Source organism: Felis catus, chromosome A3 (genome assembly GCF_018350175.1).
Source record: "Felis catus isolate Fca126 chromosome A3, F.catus_Fca126_mat1.0, whole genome shotgun sequence".
Lineage (NCBI taxonomy): Eukaryota > Metazoa > Chordata > Mammalia > Carnivora > Felidae > Felis > Felis catus.
Window position 1 is genome coordinate 22,683,553 of NC_058370.1, and position 15,002 is coordinate 22,698,554.

General features: G+C 42.3%; 1 protein-coding gene across 4 annotated transcripts in view; it reads left to right on the plus strand.

Annotated features, from left to right (window-relative positions):
* Positions 1–15,002, plus strand: part of NDRG3 (NDRG family member 3) — a 70,448-nt gene that overhangs the window by 5,001 nt on the left and 50,445 nt on the right. For all 4 annotated transcript variants that reach the window (XM_019826549.3, XM_019826551.3, XM_011280881.4 and 1 more), the window contains exon 2: positions 13,791–13,892. In XM_019826549.3, the coding sequence (XP_019682108.1) occupies positions 13,836–13,892 (57 nt within the window). In that variant the 5' untranslated portion in view covers positions 13,791–13,835. The remainder of the gene's footprint in view (positions 1–13,790; positions 13,893–15,002) is intronic.

Here is a 15,002-nt window from a genome sequence, read left to right on the forward strand (position 1 = left end):
TGTCTTTGTTTATTTATTTTTTTAACATTTATTTATTTTTGAGAAACAGAGTGAGACAAAGTGTGAACCGGGGAGGAGCAGAGAGAGAAGGAGACACAGAATCTGAAGCAGGCTCCAGGCTCTGAGCAAGCGGTCAGCACAGAGCCTGATGCGGGGCTCGAACCCACAAACTGTGAGATCATGACCTGAGCCGAAGTCGGACGGTCAACTGACTGAGCCACCCAGGTGCCCCGGCTCTTGTGTCTTTATGTCTGCAGTTGAGAAAGCTCTAAGGACAAAGCCCCTCTTGCTATTCTTTACCTTATGAAGATGAAGAATATCTTTTGTGTCATTGTTTGGGGCATTGTTTTGTTTTTTAATGTTTATTTTTGAGAGAGAGCCCTTGTGTGAGTCGGGGTGGGAGTGCTGGCAGAGAGAGGGAGATCAAGGATCTAAAGTGGGCTCTGTGCCTACAGCAGAGAGCCTGATGCGGGGCTCTAACTCACAAACTGCCAGTCCTGAGCCTAAGTGAGATGCTCAACTGACTGAGCCATCCAGGTGCCCTTGTTGGGATGTAGTTTTAACCAGGGTGTTGACTAAAATAGAACTCTGGGTGACTAGACAGTCCAAAGGATAGATTGCTTTTCAGATACAGTCCAGGGTGCAGTGCTCTTCTATTAATTTAATAATAATAATAATAATAATAATAATAATAGTACCTAAACTTTGTATGGTGCTTTTTAGTTTTCAGAATTCTTTGGTCGCTAAGATCCTGGTAAACTCCAATAGCCAAACCTGAAAAAATAAGCAAAGAATTAATGATCAGATGGCGTCAAGTGGAAAAAGTTGCCTTTTAGAGGCCTACCCAAGCTCTAGATGCAGGATTTTTAGTTTCAAATCCTTATTTTGCCAGGTTCATACTCTGCCACTTGCTAGCTGTGTGGCCTTTGGCATATCACAGAACCTCTCCAAGCCTCAGTTTCTTCATCTGCAAAGTGGGGGAAGATTATAGTACCTATCTTATAAATGGGGCGGGAAATAAAATGAAACAATGAATGAACAAGGTGCTTATCATGGTATCTGGTTTAGTGTATTAAGTTAGTATGAGTATTGAGTATTGCATCTTGTGCCACATCTTAGGTTCTTGTTTGTTCTTTATCTCTACTCAGGCTGTTTTAAAGAACAAATTGTTTTCAGGGATTCTGTCTTAGAACTGATGGGAATCCAGATCCCATCCCAAAAGCGTGTACTAGAGCCTTGCCAGCAGTAGTTTTCCTGGTGTCCTGAGTTGCATCCTTCAAGAGTGGAAGACAGAGGGTAGTGCTTCTGCTTCTAGAGTTACTTTAGTATGACCCCTATGTGAGAGCTTCAGCTGGGTGTCTGGAATTAACAAGAAGGCCCCTAGACATGGCGTTTGCTCTGTTCTAGTAGTTACCTTTACCAGTACCATGGAATGAATAGATTGATTATACAGCACCGGCTCAGATTCCCAGCTTGGCAGTCTCTGCAGACCTCCTGTTTACCACCTGCTGCCATTCCAGAATCTAGGAGGGACACAACAGGAAGGCGGACCTGTTGGGGTGCTGCTCTTTTCCTTTCAGAAAAAAAGCAAGGTGTGTAGATGGCCCTTGGCCAGGGCTGAGGACCAGCAGGGTTGTTTCTGCTAGAATGAGCATGCTTTTGCACATGCTTTTGCAGCTGCCTTTGATCACTCCCCCCCCTCCACTCCCTTTCCTTATGGGATAGCATCTCTGAGGGTATTTCTTCTGGTGGAGAGTAACCTAGACTTTCCTTTATGTAGTAAAAAGCTCAGTGAGCTACGTTTTAAAAAGTCATTGTTTCTTCCCTGGAGCTGAGTGGTTTGGCTTGTTTTTCTGGTTTTCTGGAGAGTCTCCTGAGACCCTTTCCTTTCCTAAGGGCCCCCAGGAGACAGCAACGAAACCAACATCCATTACTGTAGACACTAAAGGGGATGCTTAAGTCAATAGTTTTACCATTAGATTAATTCGGGCTTTAACCTTGACAAAACATAGGAGCCAAGTCATCAGATAATTGTGCTTCTTATAGACTGAAGTATGGAATTTAGCCCAGTCCTCTGCGATATCTTTCAGAGCTTGGAATAGGAATCCAGGTGCCAGTCCTAGTCCCACACCCAGCTGGTCGTGTGAATTTAGGCAAGTCATGTAAATTTCTAGGCCTCTTTTCTCATTTGAGAATGAAGGCATAACTGTAGACCAGTGGTTCTCAGTCCTAGTTGCATGTAGCCACCAGTGGAACTTTAAAAACAATACCTGGGCCTTACCCTCACCCAATTAAATTGTATCTTTAAGGTTGGGGCCTGGGTATTGATATTTTTCAAAGCTCCCAGGTCTTTCTAATAGGTAACTAAGGGAACTACTGGACAAGATGGCCACTTTTTTTTTTTTTTTTTAATGTATGTTTATTTTGAGAGAGAGAGAGAGAGCACCTACAAGTGGGGGAGGGGCAGAGAGAGAGGGAGAGAGAATCCCAAGCAGGCTCTGTGCTGACAGCACAGAGCCAGACTCAGGGCTTGAACTCACGAACGGTGAGATCATGACCTGAGCCTAAATGAAGAGTCAGCTGCTTAACTGACTGAGCCACCCAGGCGCCCCAGGATGACCATGTTTTAAACAGCTGTGTCATTCTGCTCTTTAGGAACCTTTACTGTCCACATAGTAAAGTCTGATTTATGTGTTCTGACCAGCCTTGTCTTCTTTCTGGCTACCTGGTTCTTGGTGTCTTCTGGATATGTTGTTCACCTTTCTTTCCCAACCTGATGTGCTCACATGGAATGTCTTCTCCCTTTCAGCTATCCAAAACCTATCCATTCAGTGCCCATCATCGTTATTTCCTTTGGGATCACTGTAGTCCTTATGTATTTGTCCCACCTCTGCACTGGTTTCCAAGCTTCATTTAGCTCTAAATGCAGTGAACACTAGCTGCAAGGTAAGACATGATACTCAAGCACTATTCTATCCTTTTGCAGGGATGAGACACATGGAAATACCACTGGTGTGATTTTTATGTTATTAAAACATCTGTGGGTATCTTGTTGGCTATCTCATTATGCATGTGTATCTGACAACTATCAGTTGATGCATATCTGTTTATGACTTGACTCCAATGGACATTTTTAGCTTTATCTCCTATTAGTAATAGGAAACTACTGTTCTTGCCAAACTAGAACATTTTGCAGCAGACCTGTGCTTTCTCGTCTTCTTACTTTTGAGTTCTCCTCCCTTTCTGCAATTTTTTTATTCTTCTCTCATCATAACCTACAGGAATTTTATCTATTCTTCAAGGTCCAGTTCAGATGTTACTTCTTCCATGAAACTTTTTCTCAGCACCCACAACCTGCATCTTTGCCCTAAAGCTCCACCACCTTTGGAGCAGTGGTTCTCAACTTGGGGCGATTTTGTTCCCCAGGAGACATTTGGCAATATCTGGAGACATTTTTGGTTATCACAGTGATTTGAGGAGGGTACTACTGGCATCTAGTGGGTAGAGGCCAGAAATGCTGGTAAACATTCTACAATGTGCAGGATGGTTCAAAATGTTAGTGGTGCTGAGATTGAGAAACTGCCTTAGCGTTTGTCCACTTCACAGGCTCATGTTTATACTGCTTTGAACTGTAGTGATCTGTTCATAGTCTTAATCTCCCATGCTCAGTTGAACTAATGGGGAAGGTGAACTCAGCCCCAAAACTGTGCTTTCTTGTTAACTTCATAGAGTTTAGTCGTAGAGCTTGTGGCCTGATCCTAACAGCTCAGTGTAATTTAGGATGAGAGATAAAAAGAGGTCTTCAGCATGGGGTGGATTCCATGAGGCAGTCTGCAGAATTTGTCTTTTTTACCCACCAGGTCTTTTCATTCGTAATAACCTGGGAGGAAGTGCAATACAGGGCATAGAATGAGCATTTGGGATTAGAAGACAATTGGGGTTCAGTTCCAGCTGTTGCATTTAGTAGTTGTGTTATTTTGGTCAGTCCATTTCACCTCCATCAGCCTCAGTTTCCTCATCTATGTAATAGAGATGATGCCAGTGCTCCCGTGTTCTACTTCATGGTGCAGTCATGATAATCCAGCAAGATATTAGATGTGAAGGTGCTTTGTAAAGTTCTATAATAGTTACTCATTCAGGCAGTGGTTTATGTGTAAAAAGAGAGAATGTGAGTCAGCTTGCTGTGGAAGCACCGCTGTCTACCTTCTCACTGCCTGCAGCTTTTCAGCCACCACTACTTCAGCACCAGCTCCAGCTGACCCCTTCCAGCTCATTCTCCTCAGTAAGGCTCCTTTGTTGCCTTCATTCTGTTTTGGTTGCCTGTCTGCAGTCTTGCCAAAACCAAAGTGATTGACTCTGCCTTTAGAATACAGACTAGTGGCCTGATGTCAGTACATCCTGGCAAAGCCTGATGAAGGCCAAATTACCTTGGTCACGAGGGAAAGCTACAAAACAAGACAGTTTGTAGTTTAGAAAGCCAATACTATGTGTAGTCTCTTATTGTCTTTAAGTTTGTTTATTTTGAGAGAGAGAGCACATGTGCACATGAGCAAGGGAGAGGCAGAGAGAGGCAGGGGAAGAGAGAGAATCCCAAGCAGGCTCCAAGCTGTCAGTGCAGAGCCCGACTTGGGGCTCAAACTCACAAACTGTGATATCGGGACCTGAGCCCAAACCAAGAGTGGGACGCTTAAGCACCTGAGCCACCCAGGCGCCCCAAGAAAGCAATGTTTTTAAGCACTAGAAATCTTAGTGAGTTTTCTCTGACCCGATGGACACAGTACAGGGTGAGATAAAAGCCTGAGAGTCTCATGCCCCTGGGATCAGGCCAGGTGCATCTTTCTGCTGATTTGCTGAGTGACCCTCAGCTAGTTGTTGAACCTCATCAGGTTGATACCTGGGGGATCCTTCCCTTTGGATTGTGGTAAGAACTGTAGAATTGAAGGATGGGGAAATAATGTAAAGTAGTACATTAAGGGAGATTCTGGGTCACAGAATGTCAGCCCTGTCAGGAGCCAATAAGATCATCCTGCCCAATCTCTTCTCTTAACTGATGAGGAAACTGAGACCTGGAAGGGGAAAATGCTTTACCCAATGCCACTCAGCTAAGTAGGGCCCTACCTGGGTCCAAAGTCCACATTTGATGTATTTATGGGCTCTTTCCAAAACTCGAAGAATATGAGCATTCATTTTTTTCTGAGTGAACAGTTTGCACTGTATTGTTGGACATTAGCCTGTGTTCTGCAGAGCCCTCACGGTCTCATCACCACTTCACCCAGAGCCCTTCACTTTTTTCTGTTCTCTATTTCAGAGTTTTGATGCAAAAATTAAGTCTGTAGCCTTTTTTTTTTAATGTTTATTTAAATATTTATTTTGAGGGCCGCCTGGGTGGCGCAGTCGGTTAAGCGTCCGACTTCAGCCAGGTCACGATCTCGCGGTCCGTGAGTTCGAGCCCCGCGTCGGGCTCTGGGCTGATGGCTCAGAGCCTGGAGCCTGTTTCCGATTCTGTGTCTCCCTCTCTCTCTCTCTGCCCCTCGCCCGTTCATGCTCTGTCTCTCTCTATCCCAAAAATAAATAAACGTTGAAAAAAATAAAATAAAATATTAAATATTTATTTTGAGAGAGTGCGAGTGGGAGAGGGGCGGGGCGGGGGGGGAGAGAGAATCCCAAACAGGCTGCATACTGTCAGCCCAGAGCCCGACATGGGGCTCAATCCCATGAACCGTGAGATCATGACCTGAGCCGAAATCAAGAGTTGGACGCTTAAGCAACTGAACCACCCAGGTGTCCCAAGTCCATAGTCTTGATCTTTAAAGACCCTCTCAGTGCTGTCTCTGAGTGTCAGAGAACACTGAGGTCTCTTTTGGTCATCCTAGGAACATTTTTGCTTGCACTTCAGAAATGTCAGTTTCTGTAATTCTACGAAGTGATATACATAGTCATGGGCTAATTTTTTAGCATGGAGAACTGAACCTTATTTTTCTTAGATTTTCACTGTCAAAAGATAATGGCCCTGGGGCGCCTGGGTGGCTCAGTCGGTTGGGCGGCCGACTTCGGCTCAGGTCATGATCTCGCGGTCCGTGAGTTCGAGCCCCGCGTCGGGCTCTGTGCTGACAGCTCAGAGCCTGGAGCCGGTTTCCGATTCTGTGTCTCCCTCTCTCTGACCCTCCCCCGTTCATGCTCTGTCTCTCTCTGTCTCAAAAATAAATAAACATTAAAAAAAAAAAAAACAACAAAAGATAATGGCCCTTTCTCAATCCACATCCTTCCCTCCTTGGCGTTGGAATTTTCCTCCTTACATGTAAACCTCCCTTCTCCCCTTAACTTCTTTGATAGCATAATTTTGCTTTTCTTCTTATGTCTCTGACATTTTTTTTCTTTGTCTCTCACTGGTTCTGCTTTTCTATCACTAACTTGTCTTTCAGAAAAGGCTTGCAGCTCCTCCTAGTCTCTGGTTTGATACGCACCTGCAGATTTTCCTCATTAACTCACTCCTGCCTATACTCAGGTCTCTTAGAGGCCCATATTTTAACTCTGACTCTACACTGATTTTTGTCATCAGTTTCTCTGATTGCTTCTCAGCTCCCCCATTGCATTATTATTGACTGTTTTGTTTCCCTTGCATCTAGAGACATGTCAAGACGTTGCTTTGGCCAAGGTCAAAGAGGTTGTTGCCTTTTTTTTCTCCTCTAGGATTTTGATGGCTTCTTGTCTTACGTTTAAGTCTTTCATCCATTTTGAGTTTATTTTTGTGTATGGTGTAAGAAAGTGGTCCAGGTTCATTCTTTTGCATGTTGCTGTCCAGTTTTCCCAACACCATTTGCTGGAGAGACTGTCTTTTTTCCATTGGATATTCTTTCCTGCTTTGTCACAGATCAATTGGCCATAAGTTTGTAGTTCCATTCTGGGTTCTCTATTCTATTCCATTGATTTATGTGTCTGTTTTTGTGCTAGTACCGTACTGTCTTGATGATTACAGCTTTTTAATACAGTTTGAAGTCTGGAATTGTGATGCCTCCAGCTTTGGTTTTCTTTTTCAAGATGCTTTGATTATTCGGGGTCTTTTCTGGTTCCACACAAATTTTAATATTGTTTGTTCTAGCTCTGTAGAATGCTGGTGTTATTTTGATAGGTATTGCAATAAATCCTGCTTCTAACTGTGACTACATTAGGACAGACTAACAAAAGCCCTTTTATCATTCCTTCTAAGGGACCCAGAGGATGCCAGTCAGGAACTCTCCTCAAACTATGAACCCCACATGCCAATCACGAGCATCCCAAACATCTATGCCACTTGCAGAGCACAAGCCTGATATTTAGCCTCCAAAAGAAAAAAATGGTTCTTTTCTCAGATCCCAGGCACCCTGTAAACTTGATTGAGCTACTGAATGCCCAGAAGCTGAATTTTTATTTTCCTTTGTTTTAATATCGCATACATTTCATGAGGAGATAAGGTGGTTTGAATCTTTCATCACGAATCTCAGCCAGCATCTGCAATTCTCTTTTACAGTACCACTATGACTCAGTTAACTGAGACCTATACTTGTGTGCTTATTAATCACACTATAAACTGTGGCTACTTTTTATCTGGATGTCACTGTTTATCAGTAATTTATAATGACAATTTTGAAGTTTTTCCTTTTTAAAGCAGTATTGCTCACTTTGGAAAATGTGGAACCACAGAACAATGAAAAGGTATTTTACTCACAGTCCTTGCATCTAAAGACGACCACTGTTAACATTTTAGTGTGTTTCCACTTGTTCTTTTTGTCCATGTAAAGTGGTGATTTTCTGAAATTTTTCCAACCTACCCACTTTATTCCCTACTTTATCTTATTTATTTATTTATTTATTTATTTATTTATTTATTTATTTATTTATTTTGAGAGAGAGAACATGTGACAGCGAGCAAGCAGGGGAGGGGTAGAGGGAGAGGAAGAGCCCAATCTCATAATCTGAGCCAAAATCAGGAGTTGAATGCTTAACCAACTGAGCCACACAGGCTCTCCTTATTCCCTACTTTAATTCACTCACTTGAAAGCAGGACCCTTCAAGATGTTACTTATTCAAATGTGACTCTCTGTGGGGGGATCTGTCAAGGAGCTCCAGGGCCAGAGGAAAGCCAGAGGTGCCCTCAGTTCCAAAGTGACTGGCATTCACCTAGTGTTCCCATGCATATTTTAAAGATGAAGAAAAATGCAATGTTTGTGCCAAGAGAAACACTTAAGGGCACAAATTGAATGAGAAGCCTGTCCCTATCAACTGGGCCCAATGCAGATAACACAGGACAGTAAACTGTTCTAGAGCGACTTAGGAATTGGCATCAAGACAGCAGATGTTCACTTTCCACATTATAGGGCACTTAATGCATTCCTCCAGAGACTCAATTTTTCCTTGGTTCTTACTATCCCAAGCCCTTGCCAATGAGCAATTCTATAATACCTATAAGAAAACTAAGATCACATGGTGGAAAACTCCATCTCTGGTCTCGGCTACACACGCTGGCTCCCTCCCAGGAATTTGAGGCCTGCAGTTCCCTCATCTGCATAAATGATAGGGCTGCCAGGTTTCATCCTGGTAATAAGGGCTACTAATATTCTTATAAAGCTGGTAGGGATTTTATAAACTGCAGTAGAATAACAAAATGTTCACCCTCTTTCCCAGTTGTAGAAGGCAGAGGAAGGGCTGACAAGTAAAACACCAGCCATCCTCAAAATGAACAGTGAACCTGCTACCAAATGGATAGAGTATGAAAGGTGAAAAGTGTAATTCCTACTCTGTGCCAGGAATTATAATCTAAGCACCAAATATTTAATCCTCTCAGGCAGATATTTCCATTTCTTAGAGACAAAAAATTCAGGCTTAGAGAAGTTAAGTAACTATTCCAATATCACATCTATGTAAGTAATAGAGCAAGAATGTTAAAAACCTTTGCTTTCCCCACTATACCATAATGTCTAGGCCTTGTGTACTGACTGTAGGATCCTGGGCAAGTTTCTTCCTCTCTACCCACAGGGACACCTCCTTGAAGTAAAGGTAGTAGAAGCCTACAGTAATCCTATATCACCAAAGACTTGGAAGCTAGAGTGAAGTTTTGTATCATCATACACCAAAGACTTGGAAGCTAGAGTGAAGGTTTGAGTCATCATACCAGGACAAGAACCCTCGCTATCTCAGTAGGTAGCTTACAGAGAAGGAGAAGACAGAATGAGGAGAGAGAAGAGAAATGAAATTCCAGCTATTACTTAGAAACTAGTTGCAGAAGCAAGAATTGTTCTTGTTTGTTGTTAGAACAGTGTGCCTCAGACTTCAATGTACAATCACCTGGGGATCTTGTTTTTGATTTTAGCCAATCAGTTTTGAGTGATGGCAATCCAACGTGTGACCTCATCAGCTGAGGAGAGAAGAACATTTGAGTTGAGGTGGTGAAGAACTGAAAGGCTTAATTATAGCAACAATCCCCCCCCCCTTTTTAAAGTTTATTTATTTTGAGAGAGTGAGCACACATGCATGCAGGAAGGGCACAGAAAGAGAGAGAGACAGAGAGAGAGAGAGAGAGAGAGAGAGAGAGAGAATCCCATCTTGGCGCTGTCAGCACATAGTCTGATGTGGGGCTCAACCTCACAAGCCATGAGATCATGATCTGAGCCGAAATCAAGAGTTGGAGGCTTAACCAACTGAGCCACCTGAGCACCCCAGCAATCCTTAATAGAGATGAGGATATGGTATAGGAAGACCTTTCATCTAATTTCATCCTACCTTCTTCCCAAAAGGATTTCAATAAATTAAATGGGATTTTTAAAAGATTCAACAGATCAAACCAACTAGAAGGGAAATATACTAAAGAGAAGAGTTTAGTAGTCTGTTGCAGAAATCTAGCTGAAAGGTGACAAGTGTGATCACACTACTAGAATCACAGATATAAAGAAAAAGGAAGATCTGGCATAAAAAGTTGGCAAAAATAGCATAAGGTCAGAAAAGAGATTTTGCCAATGTTTTCAGTTAGAAAGAGAAAAGAATCATGGAATAATGGTGCAGTCAATAATCAATGGGGTGCTGGGGAAACTGGACAGCGACATGCAGAAAAATGAACCTGGATCACTTTCTTACACCATACACAAAAATAAACTCAAAAGGGATGAAAGACCTAAACTTAAGACAGGAGGCCATCAAAATCCTAGAGGAGAAAGCAGGCAAAAACCTCTTTGATCTTGGCCACAGCAACTTCTTACTCAACACATCTCCAGAGGCAAGGGAAACAAAGCAAAAATGAACTATTGGGACCTCATCAAAATAAAAATCTGCATAGCAAAGGAAACAATCAGCAAAACTAAAAGGCAGCCTACAGAATGGGAGAAGATATTTGCAAACAACATCTCAGATAAAGGGTTAGTACCCAAAATCTATAAAGAACTTATCAAACTCAACACCCAAAAAACAAATAATCCAGTGAAGAAATGGGCAAAAGACATGAATAGACACTTCTCCAAAGAAGACCTCTAGATGGCCAACCGACACATGAAAAAATGCTCAACATCACTCATCATCAGGGAAATACAAATCAAAACCACAGTAAGATACCACCTCACACCTGTCAGAATGGCTAACATTAACAACTCAGGCAACAACAGATGTTGGCAAGGATACGGAGAAAGAGGATCTCTTTTGCACTGCTGGTGGGAATGCAAACTGGTGCAGCCATTCTGGAAAACAGTCTGGTGATTCCTCAAAAAATTAAAAATAGAACTACCCTACAACCCAGCAGTTGCACTACTAGTTATTTATCCAAAGGATATAGTTATGCTGTTTTGAAGGGGCACACATACCCCAATGTTTATAGCAGCACTATCAACAATAGCCAAAGTATGGAAAGAGCCCGAATGTCCATTGAAGGATGAATGGATACAGATGTATATATATATACAGTGGAGTATTACTCAGCAATCAAAAAGAATGAAATCTTGCCATTTGCAGCTATGTGGATGGAACTAGAGGGTGTTATGCTAAGCAAAATTAAAGAAAGACAAATATATAACTTCACTCATATGAGGATTTTAAGATACAAAACAGATGAACATAAGGGAAGGGAAGCAAAAATAATATAAAAAAAAGGGAGGGGGACAAAACATAGGAGACTCCTGTATGTGGAGAATGAACAGAGGGTTGCTGGAGGGGTTGTGGGATGGGGGATGGACTCAATGGGTGAGGGGCATTAGGGAATCTACTCCTGAAATCATTGTTGCACTGTATGATAACTGATTTGAATATAAATTAAATAATAAAAAAAAAAGCAGGATTTACTTTGGTGTATTTGGTCAGTAATAGCTAAAAGATAGTCTAGAACCCATACTCTCTCCTTAGCCAAGTAAGTCAAAGCCATGCAATCTTATATCTGGAGAGAAAAACAGAAAAATGGATTAATAGGCTACTACCTTGTGAAGACTTTTTTGATTCTCACCAATCAGAAGCAATTGTTCCTTGAACTATTACGGCCCTTCTTTTTACTTATTATTTTGTAGTTAGTTTATAGATAGCTGTCGTCTCTACCCTTTAGTAAACTGGAAAGCAAGGACCTTCTTTGTATCTTCCGTAATGCTGTGCACAGTGGGTATTCAATAAGTGGTTGTTGAATAGCTACATCCCCAACTCATTGAATTAGTATTTTTCCTGACTGATAAGTTCAAGGCCAAGGCAGAGGAGATGAAACCTGGGGCTTTAAAGTCTGGGTGGAGGGGCACCTGGGTGGGTCAGTTGGTTAAGCGTCCAACTTCGGTTCAGGTCACCATCTCACAGCTCATGGATTCGAGCCCCATGTCGGGCTCTGTGCTGACAGCTCAGAGCCTGGAGCCTGCTTCAGATTCCATGTCTTCCTCTCTCTCTCTGCCTCTTCCCTGCTCACACTCTGTCTCTTTCTCTCAAAAATAAATAAACATTATAAAAAATAAAATAATAAAGTCTGGGTGGAATAACTTGTCTACAATATCCAGTATTTGCAGCCTCTCCCCATGACTTCCTGTCCAGTGTTATGGAGTAAGAATTTATGGCTCATTACTCTGCCTCCCCACCTCCATCTACTCTCTTCTCCTAGAACTCTGTTTCCCTGTCTTCTCCTTCTCTGTTGGTTATCTATTGCTATGAAACAAATCAGTCTCGAACAGGATTATTATTGCTCATAGTTTCTGTGAGTCAGGAATGCAGGTGGTGGCTTGGTAGGATGGCTCAGGTTCAGGGTCTCCAATGTGGTTGCAGTCATCTATCTCTGGGGCTGCAGTCATCTGAAGTCTTGACTGGGCCTGGAACATCCATCTGCAAGGTAGCTCACTCACACAGCTGGCAGGCTGGTACTGGCAAGTTGGTTCCTTTCTACGTGGGCCTCCCCAGAGGCTGTTTGAATGTCCTCACTATACTATATCTGGCTTCCTCTAGAACTAATGAGTGAAGACTATAATGTCTTGAAGCAGAAACTATGCCTTGTATGATATAGCTTCAGATGTCATGTATTGTTGCCTCTGCCATATTTTATTATTTACACAGACCATCCCTGATTTATTTGGAGATTACATGAGTGCAGATATCAGGAGTCAAGGATCATTGAGTTGTTTAGAGGCCATCTTGGAAGCTGGCTCTCCTATTCTCCATCTACTGCTATGATTCACCAAGTAAAGGCTAATGAGCTGCCTTGGTTCATCTCCCCCTACATTCCCATTCCTAAGTCAAGGCTTCATCCTGGGCTATAGCATTAGCCTTCCGTTTTTGTTCCCCTTTTAATCCTTTCTCCATACTGTTGCTTCCTGAAGCATAGCTTTGAGCTTGTTGTTCTCTTAGTTACACATCTTCAGTAACTAAACTGTACACTCCAGAAAAGCAAAGACTAATATCTGTTGCTGCAAAAAAAAAAAAAAAAAAAAAAATTACCGTAGGGCCACCTGGGTGGCTCAGTTGGTTAAGCGTCCAACTTTGACTCAGGTCATGATCTCACAGTTCATGAGTTTGAGCCCGCATCAGGCTGTCTACTGTCAGCACACAGCCCACTTTGGATCCTCTGTCCCCCTCTCTCTACCCCTCCCCTGCATGCTCGCTCGCTCTCTCTCAAAAATAAACATCTTAAAAAATAATACTTTAAAATATATATATTACCACAAACTTACTGGCTTAAAACAGCATACAACACATTTATTGTCTGACAATATCTGGGGGTTGGGAATCTGGCAAGAGTTGACTGGGTCCTCTACAAGCCTGCAGTGAAGGTGTTGGTCAGGGCTAGGTTCTCATCTGAGGTTTGATTGGGGAACTATCCACTTCCAGTCCCATGTGGTTGTTGACAGCAATCAGTTTGTGCAGGTTGTTGGACTGAGTGTCTTAGTTTCTTGGTCTTTTGGCTGGAGGCTGTCCTCAGTTCTTTGCCATGTGGCCCTCTCACACATGCCAACTTGCTTCTTCAAAGCTAGCCAAGGAAAGTGTGTCTTTTAGCAAGACAGATGTTAAAATATTATGTAATGTCATCATGTACAGGTACTTTTGTACATTCCATCACTTGCCATTTTGGTTAAAAGCAGGCCATGGGTCCCATCCACACGCAGTGGTGGGAGGGGGTTATGCAAGGGTATGAATACCAGGAGACAGATCATGGAGGCCACTTTAAAGTCTGTCTTCCATAACTGTTTAGTCTTCTGTTGTCTTCAGCACCCTGAGCAGTGCATGACACTAATCTCTAGTATTGCAGTGAATCAACATAGTGTGACTATTATGTTTCCAGCTTCTAGATTAAGCCTCTTTACTTCTTTCTGTTTCAGAGTTACTGATTTATTCTCAAGAATCCTCTACTCTCATCTGTCCTGATGGATGAACTTCAGGATGTTCAACTCACAGAGATCAAACCACTTCTAAATGATAAGGTAAAGACCATGCTGTTTTCACTAAAATATATATGTCCTTTCTGTGATTAGTTAATTCTCCATATTTTCTTAATAGCAACTAACTCAAAACATATTCATCTTTACTCTCGATGGAGGAAATACTTTAAAAAATAAATTTCTTAACCATCTTTTTGATATCTTTCCTTCTTTTTTCTTTCTTCCTACTTTTGTTTCCGTGGGCCAAATTCAGTCAAGTTATCCTTGAGACTGTCTTGTTTTACTGATAGAGACATTAAGGGAAAAAAATATGACAAAGTTAGGCAGAAATTATGAGAGTGAGGTTTGACTTAGAATCCAAGTGTCTTGACTTTCAGTTTCTATAAGGAAAAGTGAATATCTATGGCTGGTGATGTACATAGGCTGTAAGACTTTCCCTAATGTTTGTCAAGTCTGCTATGTGACCTTTCTGTCAACTTTGAGATTTTCATCGGGGATGTATAGATGTCAGTAATACACCTCATTTTTCTGTTAGTGTTAGAGAACAGTGAACAGCGTAGTTTAGTCACCAGAATTCAGAGAATAAAGACTGGTGTGATGGTAGGAGTTACCAAAAAGCTAAGAAAGGATTATCCTGCCTCCTGTCTGTCCCCATTCAGTAAGTGTTCCTGAAATTCCCTTTTCTATCCTCTGCTTTTGGTTTATTGTCATTACCCCTATTAAAATACTCTTGTAGGAGTGCCTGGGTGGCTCAGTCGGTTAAGTGTCTGACTTTGGCTCAGGTCATGATCTCATGGTTCGTGAGTTTGAGCCCCACATTGAGCTCTGTGCTGATAGCTCACGGCTCAGAACCTGGAACCTGCTTTGGATTCTGTCTTCCTCTCTCTCCCTGCCCCTCCCTCCACCTTTCAAAAGCAAATAAACATTTAAAAATACATACGTACATACATACATACATACATACTCTTGTAGCTAGGTGTGAATGAGCCCATGGCATTCTTCCCTGAGGAAAGTATTGATAAAAGGTAAGAGTAAAGGGGGCACCTGGGTGGCTTAGTTGGTTAAGAGTCTGGCTTTGGCCCAGGTCATGATCTCACAGTTCGTGAGTTCAAGCCCTGCATTGGGCTCTCTGTTATCAGCGCAGGGCCCCCT